The 17,934-nt window shown below is 42.4% G+C and overlaps 2 protein-coding genes across 3 annotated transcripts; one reads left to right on the top strand and one right to left on the bottom strand.

Moving 5' to 3' along the window:
- Nucleotides 1-157: 157 nt before the first annotated feature.
- LOC108142377 (ubiquitin carboxyl-terminal hydrolase 32) lies at nucleotides 158-13,842 on the bottom strand. 2 transcript variants are annotated; one of them, XM_017266209.2, is made up of 14 exons: nucleotides 13,554-13,842; nucleotides 10,712-10,946; nucleotides 10,367-10,643; nucleotides 9,700-9,928; nucleotides 8,757-9,622; nucleotides 6,802-7,933; nucleotides 5,647-5,949; nucleotides 5,268-5,584; nucleotides 3,404-4,071; nucleotides 3,168-3,334; nucleotides 2,106-2,293; nucleotides 1,862-2,047; nucleotides 1,309-1,788; nucleotides 158-1,249 (listed from the first exon to the last, which is right to left on the bottom strand). In XM_017266209.2, the coding sequence occupies exons 1-14, from the start codon at nucleotides 13,612-13,614 to the stop codon at nucleotides 971-973; spliced, it is 5,388 nt and encodes a 1,795-aa protein (XP_017121698.1). In that variant the 5' UTR covers nucleotides 13,615-13,842; the 3' UTR covers nucleotides 158-970. The 2 variants fall into 2 exon arrangements, with proteins under 2 accessions (XP_017121698.1, XP_017121699.1); XM_017266210.2 differs by having other exon boundaries at nucleotides 5,325-5,584.
- Nucleotides 13,843-13,944: 102 nt separating this feature from the next.
- LOC108142379 (ras-related protein Rab-8A) lies at nucleotides 13,945-17,465 on the top strand. Its single transcript, XM_017266214.2, has 5 exons — nucleotides 13,945-14,568; nucleotides 15,865-15,925; nucleotides 15,993-16,197; nucleotides 16,656-16,796; nucleotides 16,866-17,465. Exons 1-5 carry the CDS (start codon nucleotides 14,445-14,447, stop codon nucleotides 16,956-16,958), a joined length of 624 nt encoding a protein of 207 aa, XP_017121703.1. The 5' UTR covers nucleotides 13,945-14,444; the 3' UTR covers nucleotides 16,959-17,465.
- The last annotated feature ends 469 nt before the right edge of the window (nucleotides 17,466-17,934 follow it).

Raw genomic sequence — 17,934 nt, 5'->3', positions numbered from 1 at the left:
GTTACCGAAACCGATATTAGGATTCGGTTTCAATCCGTAGAATTTAAAGATTTATACTTTTTTTCACATGTTTTTTTATTACTAAAGCCCAAGGTAAAGGGGTTGACCTATTTTCCACGGTCAAAAAAGTAAAATTTTAGTAAAAATGCAGTGTGGATCAAGCGACAAAAGTTGTTTTATTCATAGCTTTTCGTTTCGAATATATCATCATGTTTCATGTATATTAATATAAATTAGTTAAGTTCTGTATGTATATGTATATATATCTGTGGGTGTATATATATATTTGTAAATATCAAATACACATTCATTAGACATATTTAAGTCATATCTGATAAGCGCAATACTACAATTTCGAACCGAGTCCGTTCGGCACGTCACACAAAGCCAATCAATACATGTAAATACGGGATGAGTAGACCAACAATAGTCCGCGAGTTCTTGGGATGAAATTCGTAACATCTTAATATTGCTGATCATCGATTAATATCAAAACTGCCTAAAACTTGTCGCCTTTCGGGCGGCTTCACTTCCGCTTGTTATTTACAGCAATAATTACAAATTAAATGGAATTTCCCGACATGGTCTGGCCTAAATAATTACAAGCTGGCACTGCTGGCCTAATACAAGTACAAAATTTAAAAATTATATACAACAAAACAAAACAAAGCAACGGGAAAAAATTGAGAATAGATTTGTTCGACGTGACAAACCAATGTAACGTATTATTTACAAGCTAAACGTGAATATTGTATATTACATGCAAAAACAGTTTTCGGCAAAGAAAATAGAGCGTAGGCTTATAACTAACTAGGGGCTAAACACAACTACTGCAGAAAATCAGAATCAGAAGCTTAGAATAGTAAATAACAAAACATACGCGGTGTGAAACAACAGAATGGATAAGAATGGTTAATATAATCTTCATAGCCACGATGTCCACCAGGTGCCAGGATGTGGACATCATCAGTTAGGAAATTGAGCACAGCTTCTTCAGCTCGCCCTCGGTCTCGTCCACCTCGAGCGGCACACTGGAGGCGCTGGGCAGGGCCCGTCCCTCGATGTTCGGCAGATAGGGCTCGTAGTCGAGACCCTTGCGCTCGTAGAACAGCAGATAGGCGGCACTCGGATCGATGACCGGCTTCTGTGATATTTCACGGCAGGAGCTGTCGTTGTAGCAGTACCAGGAACCAGTTGCATTCGATGCATAGGAAATGTAATGGCCTCCGTTCAGCATGCCCGAATGTGACTGCAAAAAGGGGCAAAGAAGTTAAAGCAAGTTAAATAAGTGCGAAAGGATAAACCCACCACAACAGCGTAGAGTCGGTATCTGGGATCGAACTTATCCACCTCCGGCTTGAGTCGGTGCTGATGATAGTCCTCGAACTCGCCGTCCACAATGGGCGTTTTGGTGAGACTCGTCGAGATGAGCCGCTGACGCCGTGCAGCCTTGATGTTCTTGTTCTGGCGCAGGATGCTGGCGGTGGGTGCTGTAGAAGCGGCGGCGGTGGCTGCTGGAGTTGTCTCCGCCTGAGTTGTCTGCTCCTGCTCCTTGTCCTGGCTGGCGGGCACATCGATCTCGTCCATCTCGCTAACAACTTCATTGCTTGCCATCGACAACTCGGCGTCCTTTTGCAGTTCCAGCAACTCCTTGTGCCGCAGTATCGTCTCCTGGGGCACTGAGGCCAGGTACGGCGTGGGATCGAAGTCATCGAAGGGGAAGTGAACCACTTTCTGTGACTTCACCCACTTGCCGTTCACGCAGTTGAAACGCTTCAAGTGCACAATCTAAAGGGAAAGCCATAAGTTAGTGGCATTCTCTCAGCATAAAAAGGGGGGGAGGGGGGAATGATCAGCTCACCAATATCGGAGGCAGTTTCCAGATCTGCAGCTTCTTGGTGGCTGGTTTCTTGCCCTTGCAGTGACTGCAGTGATACCACTGCTCCAGTTTCTCCTCGGAGGTGAAGGCGCGCAGGCAATGATTCAGGTCCACGGGCTCCACTTGCTCCCGCCGACTTATGGCAATGGTCTCATGATCCACCCAAAGCTAAATTCAATCAAAATGACAGTGACTTCAAAGATATGATGGAGCAAGTTCCACTTACACGCTCCAAGGTGCTTTGGTAGCGCAAATGCAAGGCGGTCGGATCCCAGTCGATGGCAATGGTAAAGTCTTCAAAATATTTCGTTGTCGGTGTGTAGGACAACGAGGCGGTGTACTCGGGCGTCCGCTTGGCCTCCAGATTTGGTAGCGATGGGAATTTAGCATTCATTTTTGGCGTCGATGTATTGCCTGCCGGGGAAATGGTAACTTGAAGTGTTAATAAGTGTTTAATTCTTCTAAATTCATTAAGAACTGTAGTTAGCCTTAAAATTCTGCATGTACAGATTTTGATTTTCTGGCTCTGATCGCTTTTGGTTATTATAGAAAAGTAATAATTGATTCATTGAAGATATTTATCTTAAGATAATTCAAATTTAACGTTTATATCTTAAACATTGTTTAAGGTGTGGTCAAAGAAAAGCATAATTAACAAAAAAATTCTTTTTTATAATAAAGCTAAAAATGTGAATTAAAAAATAAAAATAAACGATTTTGGGTTTTTATTTTTAGGAAAGTACTGGAAAGAATGTTTTGAAGTTATAAAGAAAAAATATCTTGTTGTCAACTATATTTTACGTTTTTTTGCCAAATTAACAATTTTCACCCAACCAAGAATATCTAATCAAATCGGTAGGGCAATTTTTTGTGGAGTTATGATGTCAGCAATTTTGTAATATGTCTTTTCGAGAAAATCGACCTTGCCGGAGGATGTTTTTAATAATATAAACTATTGGAAAAGTAAAAGGATAAAAAAAATGTTCTAATAGTGCCACTTTGGTAGGCCCTTAAGTAAAGTGAAATTTTAATCAATATCTTAAATCGCTTTTTACATCGAAACGTAAGCTAAGACAGATAAACCTCAAAAAAATTTTAACCAGTTGCAAACAGTTGTTTTTAGAACCCGAAGTCGAAATTGCAGTTACGCTTTTAAGTCCTAACAATATTGCACAATGTAGTTGGGCTTGTTTTAGGTCCTAGAAATTCCTTAATAAAGTATACTAAAACGTGCTTGTTTGGTTTGTTTTGTGGCATCTATTCATCAACTTGAGAAATCATTACTCACTGGCCACGGCATTGATGGGCGGCAGGGCTCCCTGGAGTACGTAGTCGTTGTTGCAGCGGATCTCGCATCCCCGACAGAAACTGGACCAGGGGCAGATGGCGCAGGTGAGTCCGTCCGCCTTGACGGCACGCAACGTGAAGGGAAAGTCGTAGCCCAGGCTGTCGTCACTGAGGTAAAAGGAATATTATGCAGTCAGTTAAAGTGTCTCAGATGGGTAAGTAGTATATCCAACTTACCAATCGGCGGCATGATTGGCCTGTTCCGTGGTGGCGGGCAGTGGACTGAGCAGCCTGCTCACCTGGAGCCACACGGCGCAGTAGAGATCCTTGTGGGTGCCGCCCTCGCTGTTGGGGATGAGCAGCGGCACCCCGAACAGGCTGGGCCGCGTCTTGTGGTAGGAGAGGAAGTAGCTGTCGTGTCGCGTGATCTTCCGGTGCACGGCCACCAGATATTTGGCCGCCTTGTGCGGCGGCTGAGAGGAGCGGCGCGAGTACACACCACTGCTGGTCTCCGGCTGCGAAGTGGTAATCTGATCCTGCTGATCATGCTCCTCCTCGTTGCCCTCCTCCACTGCCTGTTCGTCCACATCCAGGCTGGCGCCCAGTGTGTGGCCAGTGCTCAGGCCACTCGATTCGTTTGGCGATGTCCGTAAGGAGCTGTCATCGCTACCGCTGCCGCTGCCACTGCCATGGCGGCTACTCACCGGCGCCAGGCGGCCATCGGCCAACGGAATGGGCTCCGTCAGCGAGGTCTCCATGGAGTTCTCGCCGGAGTGATTCGTGTAGGACATGGAGCTGGTGTTGCTCTCCGTGTGCAGCAACTTGGCGGAGGACACCCGCTTCTGTTGGGCGGCCGCACCGTGCATGAATGTGTTCTCCGGGCTGGAGCTCAGGATGAGCGACTCCTGCACCGAGAGTTGATATTAGACTTGGTTGTGCTGGGCGGGGAGTTGGTTTTTTTGTTTATCAGGGGGAATGGTGGGCATGGTCGTGTGTTAAAGCTTTGGGAACTCAATTAACCAAGGAACCAACTACTCGTAAATGTACAAAATGTCTATTAAGGGTATACACTAAAATTCAAAATCTACTTGTACATGTACAAATTGTTTATGGCAGGTGTTTAAATTAGGTTTCGAATTATTCTAGTTATTTTGTAGTTATCAAATTATAATGATTTAGTTTTTATACAGGTTTGCGAAATATGTAAGGTTTTTCAACTTTGTTAGTTTTTAATTTTACAGAAAAAGTGTGGGCCATTTAAGGGCTCTAATGTGAGACTACACAAAAGATTTAAAATCTATGTTTATTTTCGGTAAACTTTTAAAAAACAAAAATTTAAAAGTCAACATTTGACCTAAATAGTTATAGTTTACAAGTTAGTCTATAAAAATCCATTAGACATTTGAATACTCTCTAAACGCTCTAATAAACAAATCAAAAGTATGGACAACATGAATAGTTCTTAATGTAATTGCAAAGCTATGAGAATGACTAGAAACTACAAGATAAAAATTATAATTCACAAACTTCCAACTTGATAACCAGCAACAACAAAGATATTCAAGAATAGCAGAGAGGTGATTCGAAATGTATCTTTCGTTTTAAGCAAAAAATTGGAATTAGTTGTATAGAATAAGGCCAGCAACAAATTAAATGATTAGTAGAAAGAGATATATATATAGATTACAAATAATTGATATCAATTTGATAACAGTGTGCGAATACGAAAGTAGGGAGAATATACAAAGTATGCTAGTAGTTTTGAGTAGTTTTGAATAGTATATAGTAGAGGGAAGCCCACAAACCACGCGGCAAACGGCAACTGTTCATTTAACATAGTGGTATTTAATATATTTAGATTAAAACGCTTGTAAACTGACGCTCGAGAAGCAGACGGAGGCGGAATCTTTAGCGGATTCTGATCTCGCATACGCATTTCGCATTCGCAATTGAAGACAACCCGACGATATCGATATCCTAGGCAAGGGAAGTTCTGATGTTCTGAAGCTCTGAATTTTAAAATTCAATTGGCCCCAAAATAAGTGGGGCGTAAATCTATGATATTAAATACGTGTATGTTAATATAGTTTAGAAGCCATACCTTGAAGCAAAATAGGCTGTGGGGCATGCACTCTCTCTTTCCAAAGCACCGGCTTACCTTTCCGGCCTCATCTGGCAGCAGTTCGTGCACTTGATTGTCCCCATTTCCGTTCCCGTTTCCGTTCCCGCTTCCGTTTCCGCTGAAATTGCTATTGATGGAAGTGTAATTATTGCGGGAGGCATCTGTGGCCTCCAGTTCCGTTTCGACATCCAGTCCTGCCACATGACCGTTGCAAAGGACTCGTGACGAGGCGCGGTGGCTTGAAGTTTGCAGCGTGCTCAGCGAGGACAGCGAGTCCTGTGCCGTGGTGATAAGAGCTGAAAGTGAGTAGGGTAATGATAAATACCTATATGTTTTAAGAACTTCCTCAGTGACTTACCCGAACTGCGCTGAATGTCCTTGAGTCCCTGCTCAATGTGCATGCTGAGGACCGAGTTGGACCGCGTGCGCACACTTTGCTCGGGCAACTGGTAGACATACAGCTCCTTGGCACTCTGCGTGCGCAACTTTTCCTCGTCGGCGAGCACCTGGCGTATTTGCGAGTTCCACAGCTCGCAGACGAGCATCAGATTTGGTTGCAGGGAGCACAGGGTGGACAGCTTGTGCTTCAAATGCGAGTACTTGCACTCCGAGTTCAGGCGAAACCCATATTTAATGGGCACTGTCCCATCCAAAAGGATAACTACAAACAAACGAATATTAAGCAGAGAAAGTTGGGTGAAATAACAACATTTAAGATGAGACTTTAAAAGGTTATGGTCGTTAGAGTCGTTATGGAAATATAAAAATCACCATGAGGCAATAGACCTACATGTCAGTTATATTTTCGAAAAATGTGGTTTTTGTTCTTGTGTTTTAAAAGAAAATTAGTAATTGTAATTCGATTTGTTTGTGAAAAAATCGTTTTTTAGATTTTGACTTATGAACATCTAAACCATTCGTTATTTAAGATTTGTATATATGTGTATAAATCTCAGATAATCGTTACTTGGGAAAATAAAAATATTTTTTCAAATCTCAAATAATCGTTTTTGGAGTACAATGAATTTGACGGTTTTTACTGACAACAATAATCAAACAGGCATGAAAATAAAGGTGAAAATACGTAAATGGTACCATACAAAAAATTTTTTAATTACGGAGTCTAACTGCACTGGAATCAAGGTTTGATCTCAGAAGGATTTTGTCGATTTAAATTGGTCGATTTCTTTGGAATTTTCATTTATTCTTCTAAAGAATTCGCGTATTTATTTATTTATTTGTTGGTCAGTAACACAAGCAAGGACAGAAAACGCGATTTCATTAAATAATGCGGTTGTACTTCTATACTACAGCCTTAATCTTCTAAAGAGTTCGTATTTTTATGAATTATATATTTATACTATATATATAATTCCATTTGTTTTGTAACAATACATTTAATAGTAATATACATTTTAGAATGTCGAATTAACAACCCTTTTATAAACTAGTCATTAGACAATGTAAAGACTTTCGTGCTTAGTTTTTATATGATTTACATGATGTGACTCACCCAAGACCTCCAAATAGACATAGTTCTCCACGGGCAGCGGCAGACTGAGCAGACTGAACGGATCGAAGCGCACGGACTCGTGTCCGCAGCCCAGGCAGCTGACCTTCGACTTCAGTTGACCGTAGAACAGGTCGATGATGATGGACTGGTTGCGGGCATGATGCTGCGACCAGGCCTCGGCGGCCACGATCTTGTCGGGGCGACCGTTGGAGTCCTTCAGCTCGCTGTACGGCTTCTCCATGACGCGATTGAGATCCTCGTGCAGGGCGTCCAGCAGCCACTCGAGCAGTTCCTGGGAATCATGCTGACCGCCGCCGGCGAATTGCGGCGCATGCTTGTTGACGCAAAAGCGCAGCTTAAGCGGCGCCACCGAGCGCGTCGTGGCGGTCCAAACCTCCTTCAGCAGCTCCGCGTAGCGCATGGCCAACTGACCCCTTGTGCCCAGCTTGTTGGCCGCATTCACCTCGAACCGATGCATCTCGCGCTGGAAATACTGGGCCAGCGGTTGCGTATTGAACAGCACCTGGAGGGCGGCGTTCATGAAGCAGGTGTTGCCCAGATTGTGCAGCCCAGTGGCTCCCGGTGCATGTACCGACATAATCGAGCTGCGGGTGAGGCGACGACGGTCACCAGGCGCCGCCGCACCCTGGCCACTCTGAGCGGTGGCCAGAGAGCCAAGCTCCTCCGGCCAGGTCAAATCTTTGTTGCGGATCTCCAGCAGCAGCTGGTCGTTGTCCCGAATTAGCAGCTCTTTCAGGCACATGGCATCCTCCTCCAGCAATATGGCACCGTTGTCCAACTGCGGCACGTGCCACAGCCGTATGTCCTCCGACTTCAGACGCAGCTGCTCGCACAGGAACTCGCCTACCTGACGCACCGTGGCCAGTCGACTGAAGGCAGCCGTGTAGGCCAGATACCGCTTCGGTGGCTGCAGCACACTGCTGGCCGCGATGGCCGCATATCCGCCGCCGGAGGCCAGCACACCGTAGCCACCGCTCACCGTGGAGCCCCAGCTGCCGAGTTGAGTGCCGCCGCCAACGCCCGTCTGCGAGGGTTGCGCCTGGTGGAGCAGGATGCGCAGGTTTAGCGGGTACAGCTCGAGTTCCACATCCGAGTTGGGTGGTTGAATGACCTGGTTAAATAATTTATTTCAAATATTAATACATTTTTTTAGTTTATATCATTGTAAGTAGATATTAAGAAGTTTGCTAGTGTTCCTATATTAATCATATTTTTATAACCCTCAACTAAGGTTTTCGACCTTAATCAGTGTCGATGTCCGTCCGTTGTCTGTCCGTATTTTGTCCGTATTTTGTACGTAGTCTGTCCGTAGTCTGTCCGTTTTAATGCAAACTAGACCCTCTGATTTAAAACTATCTTTTCAAAAGTCTGATTTGTATTGTAGATAGTATTTAAGTCGGAATGAGCCGGATCGGACGACTATATCATATAGCTTTTACAGGAAAAATTAATAAACAATTTATTCTAACTTCGTTGTTTTTAGATTTAAATGAATGTAATTCAAAATATTGTGGTGGTTTACTAATTTATAATTATGGTTTTAATTTTATAAAAATGTGACTGCATTTATTATTTTTTTTTTAATATTATATAGCTGCCATAGGAAGGTTCGAAAGATTCATCAGAAAACGGACAAAGCTTCATTGTTTTTAAGCATACAATTTGAAATTTAGTCGTTTTATATAATATTTTATATTTGTATTTGCTTTCTATCTACCAATTATATCAGCCGATATTATAGCATCTCAAAAAATAAAAATAATTAAGTTTCTGGATTCAGCAAATATGAAAGCATCATAAAAATAAATAATAATATTAAGCTTTTGGGTTTTGGGTTTAAAATGTGGAGACAAAATTTGTTCATAAGGTTTTTGTAAATTGTTTGAATCGGAACTTCTAGCTGTTAGTAATGGAGTTTCCTGCTGGTCTCTCACCTGTCGCGGCAGTGGCAGATTGTCGCCATACCACCGATTCAGGGCCTTCCACAGGGACTTGGGGACCAGCTCGAAGTCGTGACCTTGCACCAGGGGCGTGTCCCGCTTGAGGTGGCCGCCCTCGCCGGTGAGGGTGCGCACATTGCGAAACGGATTGGCCGTGATCAGATTGCTATTGTCGATGGGACCCGGTCGCACGGGTCCGCAGTGTCGTCCGGCAGAGATTCCACTGCTCGCCGACCCCGATCCGGATCCAGAGGCAGAGCCAGTGCCCGAGCCCAACGAGTAGCTGTCGTGCTGCTCCAGACTGTGGGTATTAAAGCTCTCATCGCAGACAAGCGCCTCGTCCACAGCGGTCCGCTGGTTGGCCGTGCGTTTGCAATAGTCGCAGGTGTGGGCCGTGTGCTGGGTGTATTGCATCCAACCGAGCCACCAGTCGCGCGTGATCAAATACCAGAACTGACCAACGCGGTACGGTCTGCGTTCCTCGCGTCGCAGCCAGCCACGGACAATGTCGTTCTCCATGTGCTTGCACTGCGGCCAGAGGCCAAAGACGATGTGGCAGAGCTCGAAGATCAGGTCCAGCAGGGGCTGCATGAGTCGCAGGTCGCATTGCACGGTCCACAGCATAAAGTCCTCGGCGGTCAGCGAGACATTGTCGCGGGTTAGTTTGCTGGGCGTGCCGTCGGGACTTCGGCGCTGGCCAAACTCCAGCAGGTCACTGATCACCAGCTGCTTGGTCAGCTCCTTATGCTGCTGCGCCTCGCGGTTCTCCTTGGCCACCAGCAGCAGTACATCGATCATTTGCAGCGTCTCCTCGTGGCTAAGAACTCCATCGCGATCCACATCGAAGATCTTGAAGCAAACTGCAGGGAAATTAGGTGATAAAGGTGAAAGTTGTTGAGTTATATTGTAGTTATAAGTAGCGGAAATCAGTGCTTACAGCGGGTTCTCTCAACTCCTGGTCCACGGCAGGCGGCACTCACGCCGCAACACAGCTCCTTGAAGTCAATGTGTCCGTCGCGGTTCTCATCGAAGGCATTAAACAGTCCCGCCAATGCATTCTTTGGTATGGGTGGGCTGATCAGCGGGCCCAGAAACTGCAGATCAATTTGCCCGTTTTGGGAAATGCTCTTCAGGCGCCAAAACTCCTTTTCCAGATCACCAATATCCTGCAAAAATGAAACTGACGCTATTAATTTGAACTAGCACATACTGAGAAAATGATAGGGGTTCTTAAATTTAATGACTTTCTGACAATAGATATGAAAACAGCCAAAATGCTTGTACTCAAAAACAGTACTTTAATTAATTAGTCAGAGGTTATATGCTCAAACTGAGCAATCAAATTGCATAAGAACAGCATATACACCTTTTGCAAAGGAGCACCAAATAAATGGTAAAGAAAATGCATTAAAAATTCTATAACAATTGCTGCCTTCACTGATTAGTTATTAAAACAGAACAAGAAAGGGGAAAGAAAGGGGTCTTTAGTAAGTGGAATTGGCGGATTAGGGAACAGATGTTATAATGCACCTGCTATATTTTAAAAATGAAATTCATAAGAAATTGATTAAGGCCACATTTGTAACGTAAAAAACAAATCTAACCTTCTCCTCCAAATGAGTCACTCCTGCCAGACTCTGGTAGAACGTTGGCGTCTCCAGTTCCGAGGTGAGGCTGACACAATTGTCGGCCAGCAGCCATTTGGAGAGGACAGTGGCATTGCGATGCGTGGTGATCCAGTCCTGGAACTGCTCGAAATTGACACGTTCGCTTTGGGCGAACAGGGAGACGCTCTCGAAGGGAGCCAAATTGACGTTGCGCAGATAGTCCGACTTGATGATAAAGGTGCCGGCATCGTTGCAGTAGAGGTTCCACAGGAATCTAGCAAATAGCAAACAGCAAACAGCGTTCAATCTCAATTACAATTTGGAATTTATGGCAACACTTACTTGGTCTTCTCGCCCTGGGTTCCACGTGTGATCAGGACCAGACCGCAGAGCAGATCATTGAAGGAGATGCCGCGCTGGGTGCCACCACAGGCGGCATATAGCATGTCCGTGATTTTTGGCGGCACTCCCTCGCAGAGGACGTCCTGCTGGAAGGCATTTCGGCTAAGGAAGTTGCGGCCAACGCCCGCCGACTTTTTAAAGGCATCTCTTAGGCGCCGCAGTTCCACATCGCTAACTGGAATGCCAAATCAGTGGATGAGTAACGCTTCTGCTGTTGGGGCTTATCCCAAAATGCCTCTAATTGATAGGCGATGTGCTGGGAGCCCCCGTGTTTAATACGATTTACGAGCTCGATTTCACACCAGCGTGCGTGTGACGTCAATAATCAACCGATTTTTGCAGCAAAAATCAAAACACGAAATATTCGAAATACACTTGCTGCAATCGCTTATAACAGCAATTAACATAATTTTCCAAATTCATTATCTATTCAATCACTTTTGGGATTGTGATTACAGTTTGCTGTTACCTAATTAACCATTATCTCTAATTGATTTTATAGCTCTAATTTGTAGAGTAAAAGTGTAGGTTGCTTGAGTTCAGAAGGAACTTTTAAAATATGATAAGTTAGATTCGTACACTTTTGAATGTAAATTTCATAAACTATAAATCATCAAGTAAGGTAAATAAATGTTTTTTAAGACTAAATCATATAATGTGGTTCTCTCAAAAAAACAACAGGGTAGCAAGGTATCCCATAGTCGACTTTTGTGTGTTTTTTTGTAAAAGTTTACAATTGATTGTGAATCATCTGCGGACGAATCACAAGTGCAAGTCCATATGTTTGTAGGACAATAAAATACATCTAATGATAACTAAACGCATATAAGTCACCAAACAAGAGGAAAAATGAAGAAAATTCAGAACAATTTAATATTAAGACAAGATAATAAGATCATTAAAAAATATACATTAAGTCCCACATATTTTATAAGTAATTACCTATACTAAAATAATTTATCGTTATTAAAGTGTATTAATAACAAAGACTTAAATCCAATGAATTGTAAAGTCATAATTAAATCAACAATTCTCATTCATTGCTCGTTGTTTACAATTCATTATATTGACTAATTAATGTGGAATATGAAAGACCACAAGAGTTGTCATTGAATTGACAATAAATAAACCATTTTAATTTCAGCGCTCAGGTTGAGAAGAGAGCCAACTGATAAGCGCAAACGGGGCGTGAAAATACATTCCGGAATTAAATGGGCAATATTGCTGGGTGAATTATGCACGACGTCATGGAAGCGGAATTTAATTGAATGTCAACTGCAACTTGGGTCTGCGATTTGTGACTGCCGCACTTGCATGCCAGCAGTTGTTTTTCCCCATCGTTTCTTTCATTTCTCCACTGGCTTGGTTTTATTGGAACCGGTCGTTCGGTCGGTTGGTCGGTCTGTCGATGTGGCTAATAAGAAACACACGCACCTGGTCGCACGCCTCAAGGTGGGCAAAGGTGGATGGGTAAAGGGGGTGGTCAGGTGGGCCAAGGCAGGGTCTTATCAGCAACATTCGCCTTCTTAACTCTAGCTGCCTGGCCGCAAATCAGTCACCATAACCATAACAACACCAGTAGGAGATGAATGCCAGCGCAAAGGGAAGGTAACGTAAAGTGAAGTAAGTCAAAAGCAATAGTGTTCCCCTTGGCTAAAATAATCTTAACTCTTTGCATGATTAACAATTGATATGGGGTTCTACAGTTGTGAAGCAAGTTAAACGAGGGAAAAGTCGAACCTTTAGACTTCGAGCTCAGTTTTCTTTAAAAAGGTTTCTTTTTTAGATTTTAATAAAGAATTTAAATTAATAATTAACAAAAAAAAATGTTAAACAAAGTAATATTTATAAAAATATTAAAAATTATTTAATCTAAAATTTTTTTAAAATTTTAAAACTTATCAAGCAAAAAACATGTTGTAAGATAAAATATTGAAAGGTTTTTAAATTAAAAAAGGAGGGTTTAATTTATTGAAGATCAACTGTAGCTTGCCTAATCTGCTGCTATTGAAATACAAAATGTTTCTATTCCTATCTGGGAAAAGCACTTAAAAGTGATTTCTTTGGAAAATACTATTATTCACAATGTCTAAGCACATAAATAAGAACTAAAATCAACAGAGGAATATCATGCAAAAATAAAAGAGAACCACAGACCCAAGCTTAAAAAATTGAAATTTACACACATATGTTAATGTTACAAATCATTACAGCCTTTTTTAAATTACTTTTGTAACGTTTTTACATACAAAGTTCGAATTGAAATGAACACTGGAACGACATGCTGAACTTGAAATGAACCGCATCCGCAGCGACATCCGCATCCGCGCATTCCAGTCACCCTAGGCATGCACTGCACTGGCTGGCTTTTTAACTGTTTTTCCGAGCGTCACTGCTTTGTTGTCTCCCAGCCACCCAGCGCCCACCTCCCACTTGCACCCACAAACACAAACCACCCCATTCGATAGAGCTTTTCTATTGTGACGTCACTGGCGGCGGCGACGCAAATACCCATGCACATAGCCCACAAACACAAATAAAGGCCCACTGGAATGGCAAGTTAATTGCAAGTGCAGAAAAAAAAAAAAGGGATAGGAAGTACAAGATGAGGGGGAGACGTGGGTGGGGGTCAGTGGAGGAGGCACTGGTCAGAAATCGTATGAGCAACAACAATGGAATCGATTGCAGTGGGGATTTTGTTTGCTTGATTAGTAGTACTCCATTTTCCACTGGCCACCGGGGGTGTTACTATCCAAAATACCCATCCGGAGGACTCACTCACCGCGCTTCACCGAATCCTCATAGCTGATGCTATTGGAGTGCTTGGACTCCTTGGTGCCCATGGCCCAGAACTTTTTGTTTGCGGGGGTGCAACTGCGTTGGGTTTCTGGGGCTGCTCCTGCTGCTGCGTCGATGGCGACGCCACTGTTCACATTTGTTTAACTTCACTTAACAGTCGCGGGCGGAATAACTTGCGGCAGTCAAGGATCAGGTGCAGGATCAGGATTATATATATAATACACCTGTCTTTTTGGGTCTTGTGCTATTTTCTGTTTCTATTGCCTCTGGCGGGAGTTTTGCAACACTGTCCATAACAGCTGTTTTCAGCCGATGGCCTATCGATAGGCGATACATGTTAGCCAGTGATGGGCAACACCTCTGACACCACCAGTTGGTTAGTCAACACTGCGAAGAATCATATTTTTTGTACGGGCGTAATTAGAAAGCAGTAATTGAGTTAATTTCCACGTCCTAACCACAACAACACTTCGTACACTCGCCCTGCGAAGCGAGCGCCCTTGCATTTTCCCACCGGAAAATCCGTCGCGTTGAAAGCGAACAACACTCGGGCGCAGACAAAAAAGTCTTAAATCTACGTCGCCATTTTTGACACGGCTCCTAAATCGAAAACACAACACCAACACACCCAAAAAGAGCTGAGAGGAGAAGAAAAAAAAAAATATACGATTATATACGATTACGTCTAGGAATATTCGAATAACATTCAACGGCACGCATGGGGAATAGTCGTGATTAGTGTTATTAGCAACGAATCGGAAGGGAAGAGTCACTTAATCAAGGAGTACAGCACATCGCCCTTAACCCTTACCCCAACCATCATCATCATCGGGCAGTGTGTGACGTGCAGCAACTGTGATCCTACCGCAAAAAAATGGCCAAGACCTACGACTATCTGTTCAAGCTGCTCCTGATCGGCGACTCCGGTGTGGGCAAGACCTGCATCCTGTTCCGGTTCTCCGAGGACGCCTTCAACACGACGTTTATATCCACAATAGGTGAGTGCGGCGACGCCATCTCATCTCCCCGATTTTTAAATAATTATGACACCTCTTGGTTCGCATGAACTCATTCGGAAATCGAGCTTTAGCCAGGCCCGTGACTCATCTGCCAGCGTTCTCCTCTGTTTTCTTTTTTACTGCCCCCAAGTGTTTGTCATAATTATTGTGGTATTCGAGGGAGGGGCTCTCCTTTCATTTATAAAGATTGTTCCGCAAGGAACAGACCCATAAGCATGGACTTCCGGAAGTGTTTCGCTATCTCAGCCAGAAATTCACACCCGCATAGGAAAGCGTACAGAAATAACTACCAGAATCACCCAGATTCTTTGTATTTTCCGAGCTCTTATCGCCCAAGAAGCCGGATTGTTGTGATACCGGGGTTTACCCATTAACTCACTTAATCGGGAGTGTCGCATTGATTCCAAAGGCCGGTGCATAGTGATGGAAGGAATCCAAGCCATAGATTTGGTTTAATTAGCATTTTCACAAGTCAGCCAAAAATGTATTAGATATGCTGCTTTAACTATCATATCTCAAGCATCATATCTCAAATTAAATTTATCAAGCTACACCAGGCCCTTTGTAAATATTTGATTGTACAACAATAAACATAAACGGATTGCCATATTCTCAAGAATGCATTCAAACTGGTCTTTAATCAACGATTCGACAGCAAGAACAAAGCATTCAGCTACGCAATAAAGTTTAAATTGATTACTATCGAATGTATTTTGAACGCGCAGATGATATTAATAATTCTTAATATAACTATGAAAACTATGGCCTATTAAAGTACAAAATCGACCAGGAACACATTTAGTTTAGGACTTTAAAAACAGCTATCGATGGTCAACTTTTTAAATGCCTTTTAACATCATAATTTATAATGACAGTAACAAATAATAATCATTAACAAAACTCGTTATTTTTGTACATCAATCATGTAAATACCAAAAGGGAAAAGCTCTACCTATCTACTTATTATTTCTCATGTACGTTGTATTTCCTGTACTCGTAAGCACAAAAGTCGAACGATTCCCATCAATGCTCGTGGCCAATTATTGTTTATTTTCGTTTTTGGCACGTTTTTCTTGCGACACTTCCAATTTTGGGGCATTTACTTAACGACATTGTTTTAATCAATTGCGTGGTTTGTCGATTTCTGTGCCCCTCTTTGTCCGTCTTTAATGCGACGTCATGGGTTCTGTACAAACAGGTTCAGCAGACTGCCAAATTATTCAAATTAATTAGCGTGCGTGCTTGTGTGTGTTCTCATCTGTTTTCTCTTTGCAGGTATCGATTTTAAAATTAGAACAATTGAATTGGATAACAAGAAGATCAAGCTGCAAATATGGTAAGTAATAAAAAAGGGCAATCTGAGATTTAAGTTTATTAATATTGATTAATATTGAATTTCCCAGGGACACTGCCGGCCAGGAGCGTTTCCGCACAATCACCACGGCCTATTACAGAGGTGCCATGGGCATCATGCTGGTATACGACATTACCCAGGAGAAGTCCTTCGAGAACATCAAAAACTGGATTAGGAATATCGAGGAAAACGCCTCCGCGGACGTCGAGAAAATGCTGCTGGGCAACAAGTGCGAATTGACCGATAAGCGACAGGTATGGCAAAAGGAAATTAATGAATTCACTGGCTATTCTTAGACTCCAAAGGGGCTTTATCAGTCACTCTTTGGTTGTCCATAAAGAATTCAATCAAAATTTGGTAGACCTTATTAGCTTTCAAAGTTTGATGTTTTGTATTTAACGAACTAATGACTTTTTGTAGAATGCTCGATTTTACCATTACAGTTTTTGTAAATTTTATTTTTGTTGTTTGCCCTAAACTTATATTAAAAAGCTTATAATTACTTTGATTTGTTTGATTTGATCCAAGTTCTCCAAAAATACACTACAATGTTTGAAGTATTATATATTGATTTTTAAAGTATATTAATATTTGACCACTTGTTCTGAATTCTTAATATTGCTTATTTCAAAACTGACATTAATTCTAGTGAGTTAGAATTAGATTGAAAAATAAATTAAATGATAGTTTAACAATTTTCTACCAATTATAGGTTTCAAAGGAGCGCGGTGAACAATTGGCTATCGAGTATGGCATAAAGTTCATGGAAACCTCCGCAAAAGCCAGCATCAACGTGGAAGAAGCCTTCCTCACCCTAGCCAGTGATATCAAAGCGAAAACGGAAAAGCGTATGGTGAGTGTTTCGAGGGGACAAAGAGTTTTTGCAAGTGGCTAACTATAAATTTCATTTCTGTGTGCACAGGAGGCGAACAACCCACCCAAGGGCGGCCATCAGCTGAAACCGATGGACAGTCGGACGAAGGACAGTTGGTTGTCCAGGTGCAGTCTGCTTTGACGTGGCAACGTGCGCTCGGCACTGATGCGGCATGGTGGCAACGGCTACGTGGCAGTAGTTTATGGTGGTAACTACGAAGTAGTAGTTTTCTTAACTCTTAGGTTCGAATACAACCGGGACCCCGAACAAGCGAACATTAACTGACATCTAAATCAACCTTAAGCATCAACAGCCGGCTCTCCCTAACCGAATAAGCGCGATAATGGAATAGAAAACAAATTGCATTATGAAACAGTTATTAAATAAAGTATATGACGACCACGTGTACGAAATATACCTAGGCATGATAATATATATATATACGTATATAACTCAAGTTAAAAAAAAAAAGATCCAGCGATAACGTAAAGCGAAGAGCAGCCAATCCAACCCGCCCGCGTCCTTCTCGAAGAGGTTTTAGTATTAACGGAATTATGATTTTCTCTAGCAGCCATGGTTGTTGTCGATTTGTAAATTATTACTTGTAAAACAAATATATATGTACTATGTATGCATATGATTAGTTCACCTATCCTTGTTTTGCTCATAGCTTATGTGTACTTTCGATCGATTTACCAAGCCCTTTATGCCATTATGTTTAGGAATACGGAGGATGTCCAGACGCACAATTACCCAAATTGTACTCCCCGAATCCCGATCCGGTCACTTTAACTTTACGTCCCAAATGTGGTAGGATCGCACAGTATGAGAGGGTGCTTATTATATTCATAATCTTCACACACATTTCATTTGGTTAGTTTGTACTCTATTTATTTCGTTCTTTGCCGCACACCACACAACTCTGTCAATAATACCGTAACATCTAATAAATATACATTAATGAAGATATGCAGACGAGGTCACCAATTAAAGGTAGTCCATCGAGTAAAATCGATCGGCAGCAATAAACAAATATGAACACATACACAGCGCAGTAAAATAATGTGAAATTAAATGATAACTAAATGCATATTTGATATTAATTAATTACTTGTAA

Source organism: Drosophila elegans, unplaced genomic scaffold (genome assembly GCF_018152505.1).
Source record: "Drosophila elegans isolate 14027-0461.03 unplaced genomic scaffold, ASM1815250v1 contig_208, whole genome shotgun sequence".
Taxonomy (NCBI): Eukaryota; Metazoa; Arthropoda; class Insecta; order Diptera; family Drosophilidae; genus Drosophila; species Drosophila elegans.
This window is presented reverse-complemented; position numbering and strand designations above follow the sequence as displayed.

Bases quoted from the DNA above. Each gene is read 5' to 3' on its own strand.
- LOC108142379 (XM_017266214.2), top strand. From the start codon at position 14,445: ATGGCCAAGACCTACGACTATCTGTTCAAGCTGCTCCTGATCGGCGAC. The intron at 15,926-15,992 runs GTAAGTAATAAA...TGAATTTCCCAG, and splicing joins AAGATCAAGCTGCAAATATG to GGACACTGCCGGCCAGGAGC. The intron at 16,797-16,865 runs GTGAGTGTTTCG...CTGTGTGCACAG, and splicing joins CGAAAACGGAAAAGCGTATG to GAGGCGAACAACCCACCCAA.
- LOC108142377 (XM_017266209.2), bottom strand. From the start codon at position 13,614: ATGGGCACCAAGGAGTCCAAGCACTCCAATAGCATCAGCTATGAGGAT. The intron at 7,934-8,756 runs GTGAGAGACCAG...TTATTTAACCAG, and splicing joins ATCTGCCACTGCCGCGACAG to GTCATTCAACCACCCAACTC. The intron at 2,048-2,105 runs GTAAGTGGAACT...GATTGAATTTAG, and splicing joins ACCAAAGCACCTTGGAGCGT to CTTTGGGTGGATCATGAGAC.